Source organism: Bufo gargarizans, chromosome 10 (genome assembly GCF_014858855.1).
Source record: "Bufo gargarizans isolate SCDJY-AF-19 chromosome 10, ASM1485885v1, whole genome shotgun sequence".
NCBI lineage: Eukaryota > Metazoa > Chordata > Amphibia > Anura > Bufonidae > Bufo > Bufo gargarizans.
This window is the reverse complement of record NC_058089.1, coordinates 8,498,780-8,522,731: the sequence shown is the minus strand read 5'-3', so window position 1 is coordinate 8,522,731 and position 23,952 is coordinate 8,498,780. Positions and strand designations below refer to the sequence as shown.

Below are 23,952 nucleotides of genomic sequence, written 5' to 3'. Positions count from 1 at the left end.
GTGTTTTAATTATGTATTAATGTCATGTAATATGCCTGCATTTTGCATTTTATCTCCTGTCATATTCTCCATGTCACAATGTGATTTTATATGCAGAGATCCTTTACACAGGCCTAGTCAGGGTGCACTACATTTGTTTCTCCACAAGATGGAGCAGTGCCAGTGTGTATAAATAGCTTAGCTCAGACCTACGTTAGGCAGTTGAGTTCAGTGGAGTTCAGTTGGCTGGTTGAGGTCAATCCAGTGGCGTACCGCCCATAGAGGCAGACCACGCCACTGCTATGGGGCCCGTAGCGCAGAGAAGGCCCCGCCCACACTATTTGGCCCCGCCCACTCATGACCTGCAGCCGGCTATGCGGCTGCTTTTCTCCCCAGCGCCTAGCCCCAACATCAACTCATCTTCAGACTTCCGCTTTTCTCCCCCCCCCCCCCCCGACCTGAGGCTGATCCTGACCTGACCTCCTCCTGACCCGCACCGCATGTGGCGCTCGAGCCGCTGGCCAATCAGCACGACAAGACAGGGGCTGCTTGAGGCAGCTGCTGATTGGCCAGTGGCGCAAGGGAGCGGGCAGGAGAATCGGCTCGAACGCCGTCGGCCGTCACCAGCAGAGTCAGTGCCTGCCCTGAGCTGAGGAGAGAGAGACGAGCTGACTGAGGACTGTCTTCAAGAGAGGGAGGAAGATTCTGAAGTGAGTGTCGTGAGCAGTGCACCGGCTGTGTCCCTGGCTGGCTGGCCTGAAGACAAGTAAGTCACAGTCTGGGCTGGGCCCCTCTATGTTTGGGGGTCGCCTCTGGCTCCGCTCCTTCCCTCCTGTCCTATGTCCAGGCACTGGGCCCCTCTATGTATGGGGGTCTTTTTTGGCTGTACTCCTTCCCTTGCATCCTCTGTCCAGGCACTGGGCCCCTCTATGTTTGGGGGTCTCCTCTGGCTCCGCTCCTTTTCTTGCATCCTCTGTCCAGGCACTGGACCCCTCTATGTTTGGGGCCCCCAAATAGAGGGGTCCAGTGCCTGGACAGAGGATGCAAGGAAAGAAGCTGAGCCAGAGGAGACCCCCATACATAGAGGGGCCCAGTGCCTGGACAGAGGATGCAAGAAAAGGAGCGGAGCCAGAGGAGACCCCCAAACATAGAGGGGCCCAGTGCCTGGACAGAGGATGCAAGGACAGAAGCGGAGCCAGAGGAGACCCCCATACATAGAGGGGCCCAGTGCCTGGACAGAGGCTGCAAGGGAAGGAGCGGAACCAGAGGAGACCCCCAAACATAGAGGGGCCCAGTGCCTGCACAGAGGATGCAAGGACAGAAGCGGAGCCAGAGGAGACCCCCATACATAGAGGGGCACAGTGCCTGGACAGAGGCTGCAAGGGAAGGAGCGGAGCCAGAGGAGACCCCCAAACATAGAGGGGCCCAGTGCCTGGACAGAGGCTGCAAGGGAAGGAGCGGAACCAGAGGAGACCCCAAAACATAGAGGGGCCCAGTGCCTGGACAGAGGATGCAAGGAAAGGAGCTGAGCCAGAGGAGACCCCCAAATTTGCCCCTCTATGTTTGGGGGTCTCCTCTGGCTCAGCTCCTTTCCTTGCATCCTCTGTCCAGGCACTGGGCCCCTCTGCTTGGGGGTCTCCTCTGGTTCCGCTCCTTCCCTTGCATCCTCTGTCCAGGCACTGGGCCCCTCTATGTTTGGGGGTCTCCTATGGCTCCGCTCCCTCCTATCATCCTCAGACTTGATGTAAAGTGTCGTCCTTTTACTTCTTGAGATTGTTTTCTGTGTTTGTAGCCTGGGCCTAACAGTTGCTGTAGGTCATGTATAAATTTATTTAATGGGGGTGTGGCATGGGAGGAGCCAGGTCAAGAAGTGGGAGGGGCCATGGTGAGTATTGGGCGGGGTTAAGGGGCCCAATTCAGATTTTTGCTATGGGGCCCAGTGATTTCTATGTACGCCCCTGGGTCAATCCAAGTGAGAGTTCAGTTCAAAGCAGTTCTCTCATGAGCCTGCGCAGAAAGCAACAGCCATGTAGCTGAATATCTGGAGGGAGGCCTATTCCTAGCCTCTCTACTCTGTCCCTGTCGGCTTCACAGTCCAGGGTTAAAGCCTGCAACTATTCTACCTAGAGGGGAGCAATCCACTCCTATAGATCGCTCTTCCAGGGTGAACAACGTCTAAACTGCATGCAGCCGAATATTTAAGGAATTATCATGTTTATGCAAGGCAAAGGATTAGCAAGATAGTCATTACCTGAGGACTTATTAGGCACCTTTGTAGTAGGTGTAGGAGACAGCATGAAGCATCCACACATCCAGTTCAAATCCTGAGGACAGTCAGGCCAACTGTCAGAACAGCATTGGAATAGAAGTTTCAGGATTCAGAAAAGCACCTTTTTATTCCAGGATAAGAATTAGGCCGGAGTTGTTACCAGTGTAAGACTTTCATATTCAGGGATCTCAAGTCTCCCGGACGTTCAGGGAGTCTCCCGCTATTAGATAGCGGCTCCCTGACGCCCGCATGTGAAACAATATATCCCGGTCAAACAGCTCAGTCAGATAGCAGAGCAGAGACTGGCAGCAGGGAGGAGCGTAATCTGATCCTAGCGTGGAAGCCGACCCTCCTCTCCCCGCCCACCCCGGCCTGCAACCAATCAGAGCTGACGCAAGCACTAGCAGCTCTGAGTCACAGAGTACAGGGAGTCTAAGAATCGAATGAGTCACAGTTAAAAGAATCAAAAAATCAGACTTAGGCTACTTTCACACTAGCGTTCGATCGGATCCGTTCTGAACGGATCCGATCGAACGAATGCAGACGGAGCCTCCGTTCAGAAGGAATCCGTCTGCATTAAACGTAGAAAATTTTTCTAAGTGTGAAAATAGCCTCGTACGGATCCGTCCAGACTTTCAATGTAAAGTCAATGGGGGACGGATCCGCCTGAAGATTGAGCCATATTGTGGCATCTTCAAACGGATCCGTCCCCATTGACTTACATTGTAAGTCTGGACGGATCCGCACGCCTCCGCACGGCCAGGCGGACACCCGAACGCTGCAAGCAGCGTTCAGCTGTCCGCCTGTCCGTGCGGAGGCGAGCGGAGCGGAGGCTGAACGCCGCCAGACTGATGCAGTCTGAGCGGATCCGCTCCATTCAGACTGCATCAGGGCTGGACGGCTGCGTTCGGGTCCGCTCGTGAGCTCCTTCAAACGGAGCTCACGAGCGGACCGACGAACGCTAGTGTGAAAGTAGCCTTAGGCTACTTTCACACTAGCGTTCGGGGCTCCGCTTGTGAGTTCCGTTTGAAGGCTCTCACAAGCGGCCCCGAACGCATCCGTACTGCCCTAATGCATTCTGAGTAGATGCGGATCCGCTCAGAATGCATCAGTCTGGCTCCGTTTGGCCTCCGCTCCGCTCAGCAGGCGGACACCTGAACGCTGCTTGCAGCGTTCGGGTGTCCACTTGGCCGTGCGGAGGCAAACGGATCCGTCCAGACTTACAATGTAAGTCAATGGGGACGGATCCGTTTGAATTTGACACTATATGGCTCAATTTTTAAAAGGATCCGTCCCCCATTGACTTTCAATGTAAAGTCTGGACGGATCCGTCTGAAGCTACTTTCACACTTAGAATTTTTTTCTACAATATAATGCAGACGGATCTGTTCTGAACGGATCCCATCGGTTGCATTATATGAGCGGATCCGCTCTGAACGCCAGTGTGAAAGTAGCCTTAGTTAGAGACTCATTCGATTCTCTGAGAACCGTCAGTCACTAGAACAGTTTACACTGAGGCTGATGACCGGGCTGCAGCAGTGATAGGGTTAAGGGACAGACGGCAGTCAGCAGAGAGATAAGAGAAATGACAGGACACAGAGTTTAGATTACAGGTTGAGTTAACCCTTTAGAGTCAATTTGGCTTCTCAAGGAGATATATATGTTAAAGGAATCCCTACTTCTGTCTCATTCAGTAGCTATATAACTGTTGAGAGAGATGTATTTTTTTTAAATACATTTACACATTTAACCCTCCATTTTAATTATATTATTTACCCCAGTGTTAAATTCACCCCCCCTGGATGCTTGTTGTTTTTCCTACAGTGGGGTAGATAATTACACATTTACACACAGGGTTTTAAAGAATAAACTTCCTGACTCAGACCAAGAGCCGAGTCAGCGAGTGAATTGAAGCTTCCGTCAACAGCGCGTTCGTGAAAGAAAAAAAAAAAGAAAACCTCCCGGAAATGAGTTTTTGCAGGTTGGGATGTCTGTGCAGTGTCCCAGGGGGTCAGTAGTGTGTGCTGAGCTTTGTAGTGCAGATTGACCACTAACCTGGGATCCACAGTCGTCTTCAATTGGGGCAAATGCTGGAACAGGCAGATGATTAAAAGTTCGTGACGCCAGTGTCAATTAAACGGTGACACGCCGTGTAAAGTATGGTGGAAGAATGAAGCAAGCACAGGATAGCCAACAAAAACTGGAACTTTTACTGAATATCAGTCAGGATAATACATGGACACAGGAAGAGCACAGTTCCATTAAAGACGGTTGGTTTCTTATAGCAATACAGGTGGTTCTTGGGAGTTACAGAATGGCCGGTCTTAGCAATGTATAATACAGAGTGTTGATTGCAGGAGATGCAGTACAGGCGGCTTGCACACTATTCCTGACTGGGTCCTGACTCATATGTGACTTTCTCTCCAAGGTCTAATGCCCTTTATCTGGCGTACCCTTGAAACTGTCCTTGACTAGTACCTCCTCTGTTATCTTGAGTACCTCTTGCTTATCTGATCGGCCTCTGTGGTAATCTGTGTCTTGGCTGTTATCTTGATTATGCTGCTTCAGCTAAACGGATGATGACTCAGGAGGGGAACCTTTTCCTTGGATCCGGAACCCGGTTACAGGGCCTTTACTACCCTCTCCTAGCCGACAGGCTTCAGGCCTGCTATGCTCTCACAGGCCCATAGCCTGGCTTTCACTCAGACACAGGATCATTTCTGACCTCTGCTCCCACTGTCTGAACACACTGCTGTTACTTCCTGACTGGGCCTTATATAACCTAGGGTTCCCTAGCTCCCTCTAGTGACTCAGAGCTGGAATGACACCCTAGCCGGCCTGCATACGCACGTTTCACAGTAACAGGAAAATACATAGCAGTACATTGACAAGATATTCCATACCAACCTCCCCATAAGTACAGGGGAAACGACAACACCCAAGTGACCCTTCTGTAGTGACGGGGTATTACTCTCCCGTACACTACATACCCCGCTGCTTTAAGCTGAGTACGACCTCGTACTCCATCAGGGCCCGCCCAACTGGAATCATGACCTGAAACAGAGAAAGACACATGCATACATACATATATGTCAATTACACTCTTATCAGACCCAATTGGAAATGGTGAAGTCTGGTGACAAGGGGCGTCGCTCTCTTTTTCACAGGATAGTGAGTGGAACGGGGGCGCTGACCTGGCACAGCGGATGTTGAAAGAACCAGGATAGTCCATGACAATAAATAAGTCCATAATAAATTAACCTCTCAGAGGCTTGCACATAGGAAGTCCATCTCTGGGCACATATACTTGAATAGAAAAACCGGTTACTTAAATACTGTCAGCAGCACATATATAAAATGACAATACAGGACTCTGACAATACCAGGGCCTTGTTATCCTGGCAAGTCCTGCTTACCCTTTAAAATAGTGCTGACATATAAATGTCTTTTCAACCTGAAATGGGGGTAAAAGGGGTAAAATTTGTGCAAAAACTTCAAGGCACAACCGGGAATTCAGCAGCAGATCGGATGTCCCAAACATAACAAAGGCAGCTGGAAGCATTGATACACAGTGGCACATCATTCAACTAGGATGCCACCGGCCGTGGGTAACTGGCAGCGAGCTTCACCAGCTCTGCCAACTAGAGGGACAAACGGCCATTAAGGAGATGAACAAGAGGACAAAAGTACTCACAACCGAGTATCATGTTCTTCTTCAGACGACGAGTCAACATAGGGAACCTGCAGCAGTTCTTCTGGCAAGGACGGCCACATTTGAAACCCGTCTCCCCTGACAATTTTTAGAGGGGGAGGTTTGTCTTTCACGGCCTCCATCTCGGCCTCCGTCCTCGGAAATGGAAACCATCGCACGCCTCCTGCTATGCCGAGGTCCGCCACCCAATACACCCTCTTTCGTAGGGCCTCCAGTTCCGCTTTGGTGCAGATGGTTGGATCTACCGGAGGTCCAGGGGGTCCGGCCGCTGGGGGAACAATGGCAGCTGCTGCTTGACGCCGGGCCTCAGCACTTTCCTCGGCTCTCCGACAGCTGTCCTGCCGCTCTTTCTCTTCCTCCCGTCTCACTGCATCCGGAGGGGGGTACCGCTCCTCCAGCCCCTGCAGCACGATCGGCTCCCAGAAGACGTCTGGACTGAGGTAGGCCTGGCTTTGAAGATGGGTGGTCCGGCCCTTTTCCACGTGCGCGCTCGCTATCTCAACCGGTTCTGACCTCTCTTTCCCAGAGTCCCAGTTCTCAGCCGGCGCCTTCGGGCGAGTCACTGCGGTGGCGTAGGGGCCCCTTAGACTTTCAGCGGGGGTGTATTCTACGATCTCCCCTATGGTCAGATTGTGGAGATGTTTTGGGAGGTAGTGCCGTTTTACTGATCGCCGGTTGACATAAAAGTCCCGGCCAGTCCCCAACTCCTGGATAAACCCATAGCCTTTGTCCTTATCAAAGGACACCACGATCCCGCGGCGCCTTTCGAACTGGGGCTTACCCGGAAAGGAGTCTCCCTGTATGGACTTCGCCATCTCCTCAAAGCGCTTCTTCCTGCTGGTATTCTTTTGCGCCACCGCGGCTCTCAACTCCTCCATAATAGCCGGCCATTCTGCATGCCGGCGACGGATCGGTGGGGACTCGGGTCGGGTGATGCTTAGGTCCATGGCCTGGGCCCAGGGGGTGGCCGTCCAGGCTAGAGGATCCCACGGCCCCAACTCCGGAAAGTCCGGTGGAGTGGCGCCCCACTCGCACGTGGTCTCATCCTCGCTCTCTGCAGCGCACGCCATCTCTTCTCTTCCTGGTTGCTGCATCGATTCTGCCTCCTCCCACGCACTGGGCCAGTCTATCTCCATCGGAGCCCCGCCTCCCAGGCGTAACTCTTCAAAGTAGTGAGCCGCTTCGCCACTCCTCAAGGTGGGCGGCGCTCCAGGGCAGTCGTCTCCTCCCTCTTCTTGGAAGGTTTCGGCGCCAAACATTCGCGCCTCTGCACATCCTGATGGCGCAGTAAAAAGCCTCATGGCGCCGGCGGCCATTTTAACTGTCTTGAAGCCGCAATTCACTGCCAGCAAGCAGGATGATGAAAAGTCCAATAAAACACAGTATTTCTTCTCTGGGGGTAGCGCAACACAGTACAGCGTCTCTGATTCCTCCCAGGCACAATTGTAATCCACAAGTTAGGAATAAAGGTTACAGTCTTTGTAATACGGTAGTGGAATGGTTAAAGCACACAGTTCACACTTCTCTGCACTGTCGAAGTATGCGGATCCTGTTCGTGACGCCAAAAAGAGCGATGCAGTGTCCCAGGGGGTCAGTAGTGTGTGCTGAGCTTTGTAGTGCAGATTGACCACTAACCTGGGATCCACAGTCGTCTTCAATTGGGGCAAATGCTGGAACAGGCAGATGATTAAAAGTTCGTGACGCCAGTGTCAATTAAACGGTGACACGCCGTGTAAAGTATGGTGGAAGAATGAAGCAAGCACAGGATAGCCAACAAAAACTGGAACTTTTACTGAATATCAGTCAGGATAATACATGGACACAGGAAGAGCACAGTTCCATTAAAGACGGTTGGTTTCTTATAGCAATACAGGTGGTTCTTGGGAGTTACAGAATGGCCGGTCTTAGCAATGTATAATACAGAGTGTTGATTGCAGGAGATGCAGTACAGGCGGCTTGCACACTATTCCTGACTGGGTCCTGACTCATATGTGACTTTCTCTCCAAGGTCTAATGCCCTTTATCTGGCGTACCCTTGAAACTGTCCTTGACTAGTACCTCCTCTGTTATCTTGAGTACCTCTTGCTTATCTGATCGGCCTCTGTGGTAATCTGTGTCTTGGCTGTTATCTTGATTATGCTGCTTCAGCTAAACGGATGATGACTCAGGAGGGGAACCTTTTCCTTGGATCCGGAACCCGGTTACAGGGCCTTTACTACCCTCTCCTAGCCGACAGGCTTCAGGCCTGCTATGCTCTCACAGGCCCATAGCCTGGCTTTCACTCAGACACAGGATCATTTCTGACCTCTGCTCCCACTGTCTGAACACACTGCTGTTACTTCCTGACTGGGCCTTATATAACCTAGGGTTCCCTAGCTCCCTCTAGTGACTCAGAGCTGGAATGACACCCTAGCCGGCCTGCATACGCACGTTTCACAGTAACAGGAAAATACATAGCAGTACATTGACAAGATATTCCATACCAACCTCCCCATAAGTACAGGGGAAACGACAACACCCAAGTGACCCTTCTGTAGTGACGGGGTATTACTCTCCCGTACACTACATCTGCATATTATTACAAGCCTAGTCTGAGCAGTAGCTTTCTTATGTATTACTAGAGCCTGTATTTCATTGTGTTATGGAATATAATGGACACTTTCTTGTCACTTACAAAATGGTGTCAGTCTGAGAGACAACCCCCAGATTGCACTCTATGATTGAAACTATATGGGGGATTCAGCCCGCACAACCCCTAGCAGGTGCAGATTGCTATGGCGAAATACAGATACAAACGCAAAAACACAAAATGCAATCGCACTCTGCAACCAGCACTCTGCCCTGCCTCTATGCTGGATGTTGAATAAGGCATTTGTGTACATTTTGGCCATGAAGGCGACCTTGACGTGGCGAGTGGCTTATTACGCTTTGGCCAAAATGTACACCAATGCCTTATTCAACATCCAGCATAGAGGCAGGGCAGAGTGCGATTGCATTTTGTGTTTTTGCGTTTGTATATGATTGAAACTATTTGCAGCAAAAACGTGAAACTGTCAGGAATTCCTCTAAGTCCATCATACGTATGCCTTAAACTTATTTCCTGTTTACATTCCTTCTTGCTAAAAGAGCAATCATGTGAGCCCACTCCTCCCACTTATATGGAGGGTATATAATGTGAAGCCCCCACCTAATAAATTAGAGTTATGCTTTGCCCTTATCTAGAGTGTCAGTGTTATCTCTCTCGCCGTGCGTGCACGTATCTATCCGATTTGGAGCAGTGCATCAACTTACCTGACCACTGATCAGAACCAGAACAATTGAGGACTTGCATTTCCCTTTCCCCATATGTATGGGAGATTGTGCTTAATGCCGGATTGTATTAAGAGACTGTTTTAATACTTTGGATGTACTGTTATCAGAAGTCATCTTCAGTAAAGTTCCACCTTGCATTTTATCTTGGTTGCCTCAGTCTCAAGTTCCTCAACTAACACTACAGTAAATGGTTGTACCTCCATACAAAAGGTACTGGCGTCACGACTACCAGGGACCTTGCCACTGGCACATTAATACAGACCATCAAGGGCACCTCAAACCACCATCTGGCCCGTGTTCCTTACACCAGAGTGTGCCCCAGAGAATTCTTCTGCCGTTCTCCTTTTCACTTTTATGTGAGCCTGCCCAGGGACGACATAACCGTGAGTAACCAGAACTGTATTCCCCTCGGCCCACCTATTGCTCACACCGTGACCTCACACATAATCCCCTGCAAGGTCTGGCATACCGCACCAGCATGCCCTAATAGCTGTAGGCTGTGCAGGCATGCTGGGGGTTGTAGTTTTGCAACATCTGGAGGGCCGCAGGTTGGGCATGCCTGTTTTTATCTATTTGCACTATATTGGCACTTTAATGCACAGATATGAGTTGGATTTTTAACACAATTATTGGATCAGGTTCTTTCACAATATGTTTTCTCAATCATGTATTTTTTGGAGATTAAATTTGGACTTTTTTGATGAAGTGAATGTTACTTGCATACACTATGATGTCACTACCTGTTTGGGCCTATTTAAAGTCACCATGTTTGTATGTTACCGTATGCTTGAAAAAAGCCCCCGGTGAGACCTGAAACGTTGCAGGTTTATGGACACGAGAATAAATCCACAGTTTTCCAGACTCGCGGTTGGAGTGAAGTGATCTCTTCTTCAGATTAATGTCTGTGCGCTCCTAGCCTTATACACACTATTCAGCCTCTTCAGAAAGAAAAGGAGACAATGAAACCTGTCGCTACTTTCAATATACAAACTGGAAAGAATGGCGCGGTATTAGCAGGAGGTGCTCAAACCCACATGCAGTTGTGCATATATATAGGGGAGCAAATCCTGCACTTGTGGCCCGTTGCTAATGACGATCCCCAGCAAAAATGCATACAGTGGAGGATGCCCGCAGGGAACCACAAGTACCACAATAGACATCCTACACAAGATAGCAATTATGTGGATGTGATAATCAATATAACAATATAATAGCAAAAACAGGTGCACTCTGCGGTCTTACTAAACCCTCAAATTAATTTTAAAATTGAGAGATTAGCCAACATGTCCTACGGTGTAGGACATGCCTGAGCCCGAGCACCGCGCCAAGGTTTCTCAAGTAGGGAGGAGGGAGGAGTCTGCGAGTCCCACTCAAGACTGGCTGATATGGCCCAGGCCTCACAGGTGCACCTAAATGTGGCCTGTAGATGGAAAACAGGCATCTTCAGGCATCAACAGGCTACTTTCACACTAGCGTTTTTTGCGGATCCGTCATGGATCTGCAAAAACACTTCCGTTACAATGATGCAACCGCATGCATCCGTCATGAACGGATCCGTTTATATTATCTGTAACATAGCCAAGACGGATCCGTCATAAACTTCATTGAAATTCAATGGGAGATGGATCCGTTTTTTATTTTGCCAGATTGCATCAGAGAAAATGGATCCGTCCCCATTGACTTACATTGTGTGTCAGGACGGATCCGTTTATGCTCCGCTTCGTCAGGCAGACGGCAAAACGCTCCATGCAGCGCCTCCAGAGCGGAATGGTGACTGAACGAAGGCAAACTGATGCATTCTGAGCGGATCCTTTTCCATTCAGAATACATTAGGGCAAAACTGATCTGTTTTGGACGCTAGTGACAGCCCTGAATGGATCTCACAAACTGAGAGCCAAAACGCCAGTGTGAAAGTAGCCTAACAAACTGGGAAATAGAGCTCCTCAATAGAAAGTAAAATGAAAGTGAAAGTAAAAAGGCAAACAGGGTGCGGCAGAAAAAGACAGCGTAGTAACCCATAGTACAGTGTATATCGGCTCGATGATTACAGATGTAAGATGGGATTCATACAATACGTAACCCAGATGTTCCTCCTGGTGATAATCTTCAGTCTTCTCGGCCACTCTTCTGGTAAGTCTCACCTTTATCTGATTTTTGTGCCTGTTATAACTGCTAAGTGAGAGAAGAACTGCAAAAGCTCATAGCCCAGCCCTGAGTGTAAAGCAGCAGAGTCTCACCAGGGACAAAGACTAAGTCTGGTACCTCCGTCCCTGGCATTGTGCCCTTTAGTAGCCGCTGTATTTATAATGCCCATCTGCAGTTAAAACCTCCATGTAGTGCCCCACATAGTGCCAGTATGTATGATGCCCCCTCCTAGAATGTCTATGTATTATAATCCCCCTCTGTAGTGCCACCTGCATTATAATGCAACCCCCTATAGTGCTCCAGCCTGTTATGACACCCCCTGTAGTGCTACAGTCTGTAATGCCACCCCTGTAGTGCTCCAGCCTATAATGCCAACCCTGTAGTGCTACAGCCTATAATGCCACCCCCTGTAGTGCTCCAACCTGTAATGCCACCGCCTGTAGTGCTCCAGCCTGTAATGCCACCGCCTGTAGTGCTCCAGCCTGTAATGGCACCCCCTGTAGTGCTCCAGCCTGTAATGCCACCCCCGTAGTGCTACAGCCTATAATGCCACCGCCTGTAGTGCTCCAGCCTGTTATACCACCCCCTGTAGTGCTACAGCCTATAATGCCACCCCCGTAGTGCTACAGCCTATTATGCCACCCCCTGTAGTGCTCCAGCCTGTAATGCCACCCCCTGTAGTGCTACAGCCTATTATGCCACCCCCTGTAGTGCTCCAGCCTGTTATGCCACCCCCTGTAGTGCTCCATCCTGTTATGCCACCCCCTGTAGTGCTACAGCCTATAATGCCACCCCCTGTAGTGCTCCAGCCTGTTATGCCACCCCCTGTAGTGCTCCAGCCTATAATGCCACCCCCTGTAGTGCTCCAGCCTGTAATGCCACCCCCTGTAGTGCTACAGCCTATAATGCCACCGCCTGTAGTGCTCCAGCCTGTAATGCCACCCCCTGTAGTGCTACAGCCTATTATGCCACCCCCTGTAGTGCTCCAGCCTGTTATGCCACCCCCTGTAGTGCTCCAGCCTGTTATGCCACCCCCTGTAGTGCTCCAGCCTGTTATGCCACCCCCTGTAGTGCTCCAGCCTGTTATGCCACCCCCTGTAGTGCTACAGCCTGTAATGCCACCCCCTGTAGTGCTCCAGCCTGTTATGCCACCCCCTGTAGTGCTCCAGCCTGTTATGCCACCCCCTGTAGTGCTCCAGCCTGTTATGCCACCCCCAAAATGCCTAAACATATATATATATATATATATATATAAAAAATCTAAACACTCACCTGTCTGCTGCTCTTCGCTGCCATCTAAGTTGCCGCGTCTCAACATTACACCACTGTGACCTCCTGCCCGCATCTAAAGCAGCACAATGGCGTGATCACAAATTTCTGTTTCCCAACACAGACATTTGTGACCACATCATCGCGCTGCCTGACCCGGAGCAGGAGGTCATGATGCTGTGGCCTAGAGATCTGAGCGGCAGGGACAGTAGCCACAGGTTCCCCTGCCAACGCCGTAAACTGCCATCCCCCAAAAAGACAGGTCGGCTGCCGTCTGAGGTGAGGTGCTCATCTCGCTTCATGGTGGATACGGCCTTGCCCCCTTCCCCTACATTAAACTAATGTTAGGTCTACAATGGGCAATTGATGGGCCGATTATTGGGAACAAATGTAAGTATGAACACTAGTTCCCGATGAGGCCCACGTAAAGGTGCCACAGACCACCGGATGAAATCAATGTTTATGTGGACACCTACAGTAAATCATTGTTTCCTGCTCAGTCTCCTTAGTGCCTCCTGAGGTTTATATTTTATTGATATCATTTTGGAGTACAAATTAGTATTAAGCGAATTGAAGTCAAACAGATTGACTTGGATCCGAAATTCAGGAAGAATTCGATTCAACGCAAAGCCAAATTTCCTTGCGCTTCATGGTAACGAATCGATTTTCCCTGAAATGGCGGTAAAAACTAAAAATATACATACTCACCTCATCCTTTTGCGTGCGAAGAGACTGTTACGGCCATCTTGATTGAAAATGCAGCCCAAAACTCACACGGAGTGACGTATGGTGTCACCACACCAGCGAGCTGTCTGGGCGCGGTGACGTCTTCAATACAGTCACCGGCCAGCGAGATGACGCCACTGCGCAATAATTCATGCAGTGACTTCAATGAAGATGGCTGCGACGGCCTTTACGCGAGCAAATTGATTAGGGGAGTTTTTATTTTTACCCTGATTAAAGGGGTAATCCGAGCCTGGAAATGCCCCCCCATATGCCCGGGCCCCTCACACTGATTCTGATTCCTGGCTCCCTGGGCCGCTCCTGGTCCCCGCACGGCTGCCGCTGCATCTCCCCGTGCGCAGCTAAAAACCATCTGGTGTTGGGGTGGGGCAGCCATAGGCAGGCGTGACGGGGATGAGCCTCCGTAGCATTGCGGGTGACGCTAGGTGGGCTCGTCCCCGTCACTGCCTGCCCCACTTCGAAACTGGATGCTTTAATCTGCGCACGGGGAGAAGCAGCAGCGGCTGTGCGGGGACCAGGACCAGCGCAGGGAGCGGAGAGCCAGGTAAGTAGAATCATTGTGAGGGGCCCGGGCATATGGGGGGGCATTTCCAGGCTTGGATAACCACTTTAAAGGGAACCTGTCACCTCCCAAAACCATCCCAAGCCTGCAGCAGTACCTGCGTGTAGCCAGCAGTGTGTTTCTGATGATGCCTTTCTTCCTGAAGGCAGATGCAGCAAAAGTGCTGAAAATGTTGTTTTATCCCTTGCCGGCGCACTTCTCCACACATGCTTGAAGTCAAGGATGCAGCGGCCTCCCAGCTTCAAGTCGCGGTAACCACGGCCCCTTCCCTGCCCCTTCTCTGTGTCTGACAGCTGTTAGTTCAGCTGGCTTTGCCAAACTCTCTGCATAAGCGCCGTCAGTCACAGCAAAGGGGCAGGGAAGGGCGCGGTTACCGTGACTTAAAGCATTTATTTACTTTTTATTATTCTGCATCGTCTTATATGAAGTCACACTTAGTAAATATATTTATTCACTTAGTCTGCGTAAGCTTTTTTGTTCTCAAATCTTTTGAATTCATGTTACACTCACACAAAGAAATAATGCTGCATGCATGCCACCTACACACCTCTCACACATAGAACATATGGCTTCACACATGGCGCTTATATACAGGACACATGTTACATGCACAACTTTTAGCCATTGGACACAAACACTTCCCTTCTCTGACATGATCTGTCTGACAGTCACAAGCTCCCCATGCACTCTAGATTTTGGATGCTCTTAACCAACAATAGTCTAAAATGGATGTTTCATCATCAGTCTGCATTTGCAGTTTCTTCTATCCCAAACTCCATTGGGTAGACACAGTTTTACAGACAGGATTTAACAAGACTCTTTTCCTAACCCTGGATATACTGTATTATTTTACACTAGACTGTAATGTGTGTATTTTGCACGTGTTTGTAGGACATACCACAAAAACTGGCACGCATCAGTTCTAAGTCAGGGAGGGCATAATAGGGGCATTGTGACTGCAGCTCTGTTATGGATACCTATTGATGGTGTCATGATGGGTGCCGATGGGGTGATAAAAGATGCTACTGACTGCCGTGTCTAAAGAAATAATCTCTCCAATCCAAGCCATTAACATGGGATGTTGGTTGTCAGTTGCAACCAATTTCAGCATGTGATGAGACGAGTGCAGCTCCTGAGCCCACAGCACTGTGCAGGAAGAGGTTAATGGGGTTTTCCCAATTGTGGTACAACTGTTCGATCACAAAGGGAAAGAGGTGACAACTGGGACTCTCTCCAATCCTAGGATTCTAGTTTGTGAAAGCTATGGAAAGTACTGTTTGATCTGGGTCTACCAGTTGTCAGACCCCATTAATATGACATAAATTGCATCCATTATCAAAAAACCCTTAAAGAGGACCCGTCAGCTGTCTGGACATGTCTGTTCTAGTAAATACGTATCTACAGCATCTTTACTTAAGACTCTCGTAGGCACTGTACCATTCCTCTGATATTCCTCCTGGAAATATGAATATGTTGACGCACTGGGTGTAACCACTCCGGGTCGTGTCCCTACACTCTTCAATCAGAGATTACAGTGTCAGACTATGTAAGGACACACCCCTTTGGCAAGGAGAATGGTAACAACTAGTTGGCAATTTATTAATACATTTCTAGTAGGGATAATATAGGAAAGGCAGACTGCAGAGTTCTAAGAAAAGATGCTCCAGGCTTCTTATTTAGGGGCGACACTAATATTTACTAAAACAAACAGTGTCAGGGGAGCTGATGGGTCCTACTTAATGGTCAACCTAGCACAGAATTTGCCATTGTATAAATTACAGCCTAGTCCCAACGATAGGAAGAAACTATCCTGGGTATGATGCACCTCCACTGATGGAACCTTTTGGTAGACATCTTAGTCGTATGAGGAGGCAAACCAAACTAGACATATAATTTTATCCTTTTTTGAAGAATCTGTGAAATTTCATATTTTGGTCTTATCTTGATCTTAAATTTATTTTAATTGCAACAAGATATTTTTATTACATGACTTTTGTACTATAAGGCGTAAATATCACATGTCATGTAAGTATGCTTTCTGTCTATCCTTCAGGTAAACTGGAAATACTCAAAAATGATTCCCCTATAAAGGCACTGGTGGGTGAGGACATAACCGTCCCTTGTAACTTGACTGGCTACAAGAATTCATCTTTGACTACTTCTACTGTTTCGGTTCGCTGGACTAAAGGAACAGTAAATAAACTTGTCGTTTTCTATGATGGTGAAAAATATACCCATAACAGATCTGGGTCATATATATCAGAAAGAAATCTTGTACGGGGAGATGCCAGTCTGTATATACCCAACCTTCAGTTCAGTGATGAAGGAGAATACACTTGTTATGTAATCGTCACTCCTGAAGATGCCACTAGTAAAGTCACTGTGCAGGTGTCAGGTAAGTGCTGCTATCGGAGAGGAAAGAAGCTCATATAGTTCACCGAGCTCCAATCTGGAACAGTGTAGTCCAGAGCTGCACAATTCAACACTCACCAAAAAATATGCATGTCCTATAACACATTAGCGCCATAAAGGTGCAGCTTTGTGTCCTCCCAGCAGTATGCTGTGGCGCTGCTTTGGGGCCGCTTTAAAGACGCCAAAAAGGGCCTATAGGAAAGAGCGAAGCTAAGAAAAAGGACTCTCCTTTTCATGTCATACAGCATAAAACTATTACATTATTTTTTAAATATTCATTTTAGCTATTCCTAGCATAATAATTTGTGTTGAGCGAAGCAAGCTTTGGATCAGTCACGCGCAACTTCACAAATAACTTCCTTCGGCTCATCGGAGCCCATACATTTTAATACTGTACGGAGGCAGATCTCTGTACAGTATTATTCCGAAGTTCACTCAACACTAATAATAATCTGTAGCTCTGATCAGAATTTATATTTTTTAGACCCATATTCTTAAATACACTATTAAATACACGGTAGTTGGGTATAAGGAAAAAAGGTCCAACCCTCAAATATACAACAATTCCTTTGGAAAAAGGACCTTGGCTGAATACATTTAAAACATCACTTTTACTAATAGAAATTAAAATCTAAACCCACATAGTGCTCAAATGAACGGTGCCTATTCCCTAAACAGAGAGGGAAAGGTTCCTGACAGGGTCGTCCCTATCGGGCAGGGTGCTCCGATTACTGCTAGGTAGGGACGGCATAGCCCCTATCCCAACCAATGTTAGGGCATTTATGTAGGGCTATATAGTTTTTTGTCCCCAGAAGAGTTGCAGCAGTATACGGACCGCACCGCCCGTCTATTTAGGATGGTTCAAAGGTAGCCACTTACCCGAGTATATCTTCAAAGAACTGGCAAGACTATTACAATTTACACTGTCTACTGGTATATATATATTTTTATCTCCTAATAATAATAATATTTTCCCCGTTCATTTGAGCTCTATGTGGGTTTAGATTTTAATTTCTATCAGTAAAAATTATGTTTTAAATGTATTCAGCCAAGGTCCTAGACCCATATTCTTCCAAAACATAATGGGGCACATTTACTATAGTGTTCGCACCTGTTTTTAGGCGTAAAATAAAGAGAGAGCTGGGCACTCACACTATCTGGAGTAGGTGGCACGTTCAATTCACAGTATAAGGTAGATGTAACCGTACTCGTTCAATGAAAATATATTAAATCTCAGCCTGACAGAACGTTAAATGTGAAAATAATAAAGTTTTTATTAGAATCAATCAAAAGGGTAATAGATAAAATCAGGCATACAGGGAATCAGAGGTGCGGAGAGGGATCAAGTAATAGACCGTCCGACACTCTCAGTGTTGGAACACACTGATAAAGGTGTAGCCTGTAGCAACAGGGTAATAATAACACTACACTTAGTACAGGGACCAGCAATGCTGATCTAATCCACCTGACAATTCCTGATGCTCTGTATGTTGAGCTGTACAGTGGATGGTCAGCACGGGTGAAGCAGCTATAGTGGGTCCTGGTGCACCCTATTAGCGCTACCCTGTTAAGTGAGCGGTATGTAACGCTTCAATACGCTCAAAGCCAGACAGCCAGTGTGAATAGGATATCACTTATTTCAGCTGCCCTATCTATTGAGCGATGAATGACACATTAAATCGCTCAACGCGTGTCATGTGTCATCAGGAGCGAACATAAGTCATAACAGTGTCAGATATGAGTGAAGCTGTCGCACTGTAGCGTGCATACATCGGCGCTGTGATGGCCGTGTGCAGCCAAACACACGCCGGATATAAATAATCTAACACCCGCCCCCAGAAGGTATGTGCCGGCGTCAGTCACCAATCAGGGAAGGAGGCGCGTCCTCTGACACGCTCCCTGACGTGGCCATCGCACAATAGAGCGTAATACACTGTCAGGGAGGAGCGCAAGTATGCTCAAATGTATGGGGGAACAATCATATGCGGTATGTAGTATCGAGGGACATCGCTGTAATTAATCAGGATATATAACGGAGGCCAATGTAAGAGAAGTAACACGATGTAATAATCAAATTAAGCAACAAACAGACATACATAATGGAGGGTATTCAATGTGATGAGGATACTTGGCTTGCCAGCCTAGATATGGAGGCCTTGTACAGCTCCATTCCACATGACACTGGTTGTTTAGCTGTGCGGGCCTTCCTTCAACAGAGGGGCGAACATCTTAATCGACACAACGCTTTTGTGATGGATTTATTGGACTTTGTCCTGAGTCACAATGTGTTCCTCTTTGACCGTAAAGTTTTCCACCAGCTCAGGGGAGTTGCGATGGGCAGTCCGTGTGCCCCAACTTACGCAAATCTCTACCTGGGCTGGTGGGAAAGAGAGGTCGTCTTTAGTGAAGCTATGGAACAGTACACACCGTCGATCTTAATCTGGATCAGATATATCGACGACGTGTTTATACTGTGGAAGGGGACCAAGGATTGTTTTATTCAATTCATAGCTGAGCTTAACAATAACCAGCTAGGTCTGTTCTTCACGTCTGTTCACTTTTGCTTTGCAAATTTATTATAAGTACAAAAAAGTTTTCACAAAATTTGTAAATATATAATTGGTCGCGCCATAATTGAAATTTGAGCACAAATCACATATTTGTAGGCCATGGAGTGTCCCAACGTTTCGGTCCTGTCAGAGACCTTTCTCAAGGGATCTATAGAGGAGTTTAATTATAAAAAGTATATTAACATCTCAAAATGGCGACCATAATATATTATTAACATGTGGTAAATAGGAGAACAATAAAGAAAATTAAGAAGAATTATATATATACACACATATATATGCATATTCTCACACCTGAAATTACACATAGGTCTCAGATATATAACATTAGCAAAGAGAGAGTAGAAGGTGGGTAAAGTATAAGGGATAAAAGGTGGATATAGGACTGGTTGTGCAGATACTGTCTCTAATAAGGGGAGGACCTGATAATCAGAGCTGGGCTACAGCTTGAATCACTGTACATCAATGGGACAGAGAAGTGGAGTCAGAATCTGTATGGCAGACTAGTGTGATAAGTATAAGACAAAATAACTGTAGATAATTTGAGTAGCAAGTAGAATATAATTATATCATGTAAGACTGTGTAGTATATAGTATGTTGACTTACCATGGCCGGGTAGCAGTTAGCATGCAGCAGGCGCTGTATGTGTCTGCGTCTGTTTGTGTTTTAAGCCAATGGGCCGGAAGTCATGTGGACGCTTACAATGGGTCACATGATCGCCAATGACGTCATGTGAACCACGTGACCGCGGGTCACGTTATGGGCATGCGCGCTAATATTAAGGCGGCGAAAAAAGATTAACTATGTGCTGCGGATGTGTGACTGGTTATTTCTTAAAAAAGAGATTAATAGGTTGGAAGTCAGTCTGCTAAATGATGTGGAGGGCAAAAATGGTGTATATGCAGTATATTAGGGATATATTAAATATCTATCATTTTATGCCGGCCCTATTAATTATCAAAAATTGGGAGAAATTATATCGGATAGAAAGGGGTCGCATGCTAGTGTAAATGAAATGATTCAAAGTATAATTAGACAATTGCTTTGATTCTCATTATACTGGAATGTAAGGAATAAAACAATAAAAAAGAACAAAAAACAAGAATCATATAACAAGGGACAAAAGACAAAAGGCGAACAAATCACATTATATAGTACTAAATTTGGAATGAATCTCTAAGTATATAAATATCTGTCTGTACTGGAATCTTATACTGTATTATAATCTATGATGAGAGGGAGGGTAGGAAGGGAGGGGGAGAGGGAGGGTAGGAAGGGAGGGGGAGAGGGAGGGTAGGAAGGGAGGGGGAGAGGGAGGGTAGGAAGGGAGGGGGGGGGAGGGGATGGGAAGTGCAGGGGCTGGGAGGGGGGGGGGAGGGGGAAGGGGAAAGGGGAAAGGGGAAAGGGAAGGGGTGGTTGGAGTATTTTCTCACCAACTGTTGTATTGACTATGATAATAATCCGACTAGGAAGCCTGAAATAAAGAAGAAGTTTTATACCCTATGCAGACGGTCCCTCTCCTTCTTAAACATAAGGACGTGAAAATACTGGAAAGAGCTTTTACTAGCTTTTTATGGGTGGGAAGGAGACCCAGAATAGCGCTATCAAAATTACAGGTTCCTAAGGTGAAGGGAGGTATGGCGTTACCGAATTTGCGATTATATAACCTGGCGAGCCTCATGCGCCATTGCATCGACTGGTTGTTTGATACCAATTTTTATACTAATGGATCACTAGAAGCCCAACTTGTACAACCTTGGGGTCTGAAGGCTCTTTTACACACCAAGTATGCGGCCCAACCTTCATTGATAAGAACAAGCCTGGTTGTTAGAGATACCATTGCAACGTGGAAAGAGATCCGTAAAATTTTCAAACTGCCCTTTTCCCTTTCTAAGCTTATGCCTTTGTGGGGCCATCCGGAGTTTCCAGCGGGTATTCAGCTCAAACACTTCACGGCCTGGAGGACGGTGGGCATCACAAAGGCATCTGATTTATGGCATCCGCAAGAGCAGCGTTTTTATACGTATCCTGAATTAAAAGAGAAGTTTCTCTTGAGAGGCCCACAGCATGTTTTTGCTTTTCTCCAGGTCAAAAGCTTTCTGTACAATAGGATTCAGGACCCAAAATCAGTGTTCATCGCGAACAGGTTTGATGGTCTATTAGGACAGGGATCAGTTAAAAAGTCACTGTAAAAAGTCTGAATTATACCAGGGACTCTGTGAAACCAGACAAAAACCTATTGTAGATACACTCTTTTCACCTTGGAAAAAAGACTTCCCAGCAATAGATGCTCAACAGATAATACAAAAGGGCTGGGAGAAGGTCAGAAAGGTAATTATCAATGAGGGCTGGAGGGAAACGCAGTTTCGTCTATTGCATAAGGCAGTTTACGGTTTTCGCTTCTCTCCTCAATCCCAAAGACGAGATAGATTGACAAGCTGTCCTAAATGTCAACTACAAGGGTCTAATATGCTCCACGGGATTTGGTCATGCCCAAGTTCAGCTAGTTTTTGGCACCTGGTGAGACAACAAATTAAAAGCCATCTGAATGCCGTCATACCTGGTACTCCCGAGTGCATTTTGTTTCATGCTCCTCCAGAACACAAGAACATACCACCATTAGTCCATATCATTATCCTGGCGGCTAAACGGTGTCTGTTAAATAATTGGCTTAAACCTCAGGTACCTTCAATGAATGAAGTTCTGGAACATGTCAAAAAATGCTTCGATATGGAAAGGATAGAGGCGAATTCCGTTAGGGGCAAGTGTACTGGTAAATTTTTCAAACGATGGGAAGATTTTATGAAAATAGTTTACTCAGATCTGGAGTTGAAGAGCTTGATGGCGCCATTCCTGTCCTCAGAATGGTATCTGAAACGAAAAGTTGCTGGGACACTAGGGAGACTATTGTCTGATTGATATGAAAATTTTACCGTGATCCGGTATGCTGGAGGAAAAAAAAGTTTGGGGAGGGGGGGGGGGTTACCCTTGATTTGGGGTCGTTTGACTAGCTTTACAGATTGGAACCTCACTCAAAATGCTGTAGAATATTGGGAATAAACTGTTGGCTAGGGTTTCACTTTATCCATGTCTAACTTTGTGCAGTATGTGACAGATATATTGTATCTTTTTGTGAAATCTTGTCTATGTTTCATGAATCTGTGACATGCTTCTGGAATGAAAAAAGATAAAAGTCAATAAAGATTATATTTAAAAAAATAAAATAAAGAAGAAGTATATGTATATTAATATAAAAAAATGACATTATGACATCATATCAGTCCACAATACTGGAAAATGAAAATGACTGTTTAACGATTGAATATTTAGATATCACAATAAAAGTCACATTCCCGGTTGAGGCCTCTCGGGGATAAAGTTTCCAATCGGTGTATCCAAAAGCTTTCACGTTGTTTCAATGTTTTGATCCTGTTACCTCCTCTCCGTGGGCTATTAATTTGTTCCAAGACCTGGTAACGCAACGATGAGATCTGGTGGTTGTGTTCTTTGAAATGTGATGGGATTGGTAACAAAAACTGTTCAGTCCTAATGGTGGATTTATGTTTGGAAATACGATTCCATAACCAAGTCCACATGGGCATTTAATTATATAGACGACAAACGAAGAATCACAGGTATAATACCCTTTAATAGGGAATCTTTTGCCAGTGTGTGGATGTGAAATAAAGTTGCCTTTAATCACACTAGAACATTGTGCACAATGTAGGCACGGGAAGGTGCCGTATTTCGGATTCTGTAAAAAACGTTGTTTGGGTATTTTATTTAAAGGTCCAATGTCTGCACGGATGAGGTGGTCCCTAATATTTTGTGATCTTTTGTAACAAGTTATAGGAGGAGATTGAAACTCTGGAATCTCGGGGTATGCTTGTGACAATATGGACCATTGTTTTCTAATTGTTTGGTGAATTTTTGGAGCAAGGGGGTGATATGTCAGAATACATGGTATCCGTGGCAAGGGAATGGTGGTTTGTGGGGTAGTTTGTTTACTCGTTGTCAATGTATTGGTAATCAATTGATCTGGATAACCTCTTTGTCTGAACTTGGATTTCATGTCTGATTGTCTCTGTTGTAAAATTAAGGGATCTGTTACTATTCTTTCTAACCTTGTAAATTGGGATTTCGGGAGTGACGCTTTGGTGGCTCTAGAGTGGTTACTGGTATAGTGTAATAAGCTGTTCCTGTCCGTAGGTTTAGTGTAAAGGTCAAATTGAATGTGACCGGATGGATCTATAAGGACTACAGTGTCTAGGAAGCTGATTCTCTCGGTATTGGTTATGACGGTGAAGCCAAGTTCTGGATAAATGTTATCAAGGTAGTGGTGAAACTGCAAAGCACTTGATATGGAACCTCTCCACAAACAGAAAATATCGTCGATGAAACGTAGCCATATTCTTGCATGTTGGTGAAAAAGATGATGTGTATAGACAAACTGTTCCTCAAAGTAGATCATGAAAGCGTTTGCATAAGGCGGGGCTACGTTAGCCCCCATTGCGGTACCCCGTTTTTGAACATAGTACTGATCTCCAAAGAGGAAGTAGTTTTCATGCAACACTAGAGTAAGCAAAGATAGGCAGAATTCTTGTTGTGTGGGAGTTAAAGTAGAGGTAGTGGAAAGTAAATGCGCTGTGGCTTTAATGCCTTTATCATGTTCAATAGATGTATATAAGCTGTTGACATCCATGGTCAACAGAATGGTATCTGGTTCTGGTTGAATCTGGTTGATTTTGGAGATAAAGTCGTTGGTGTCTAATAGAAATGATCGTGACGTCTTAATGAGTGGGGTGAGTATACGGTCTAAGTAGATGGAGAGGGGGGATAGGATAGATTCTGTAGAGGCAACGATTGGTCTTCCTGGGGGATTCTCTAGGTTCTTGTGTATTTTTGGCAAAATATAGAATACTGGAATTATTGGATGTTGTTTGGTTAAGTAGCTTGTTGTTTTACTGTCAATTATGC

The 23,952-nt window shown here is 46.6% G+C and overlaps 1 protein-coding gene across 2 annotated transcripts in view; it reads left to right on the top strand.

Annotated features, from left to right (window-relative positions):
• Positions 1–23,952, top strand: part of LOC122920190 (natural cytotoxicity triggering receptor 3 ligand 1-like) — a 162,888-nt gene that overhangs the window by 98,669 nt on the left and 40,267 nt on the right. The window contains exons 1-2 of one of the 2 annotated variants that reach the window (XM_044269465.1): positions 11,268–11,402; positions 16,046–16,387. The exons of the other annotated variant lie outside the window; for it this stretch is intronic. Of the exons in view, the coding sequence (XP_044125400.1) occupies positions 11,330–11,402; positions 16,046–16,387 (415 nt within the window). The 5' untranslated portion in view covers positions 11,268–11,329. Of the gene's footprint in view, positions 1–11,267; positions 11,403–16,045; positions 16,388–23,952 lie in introns of those variants that run through there. 2 annotated transcript variants of the gene reach the window in all.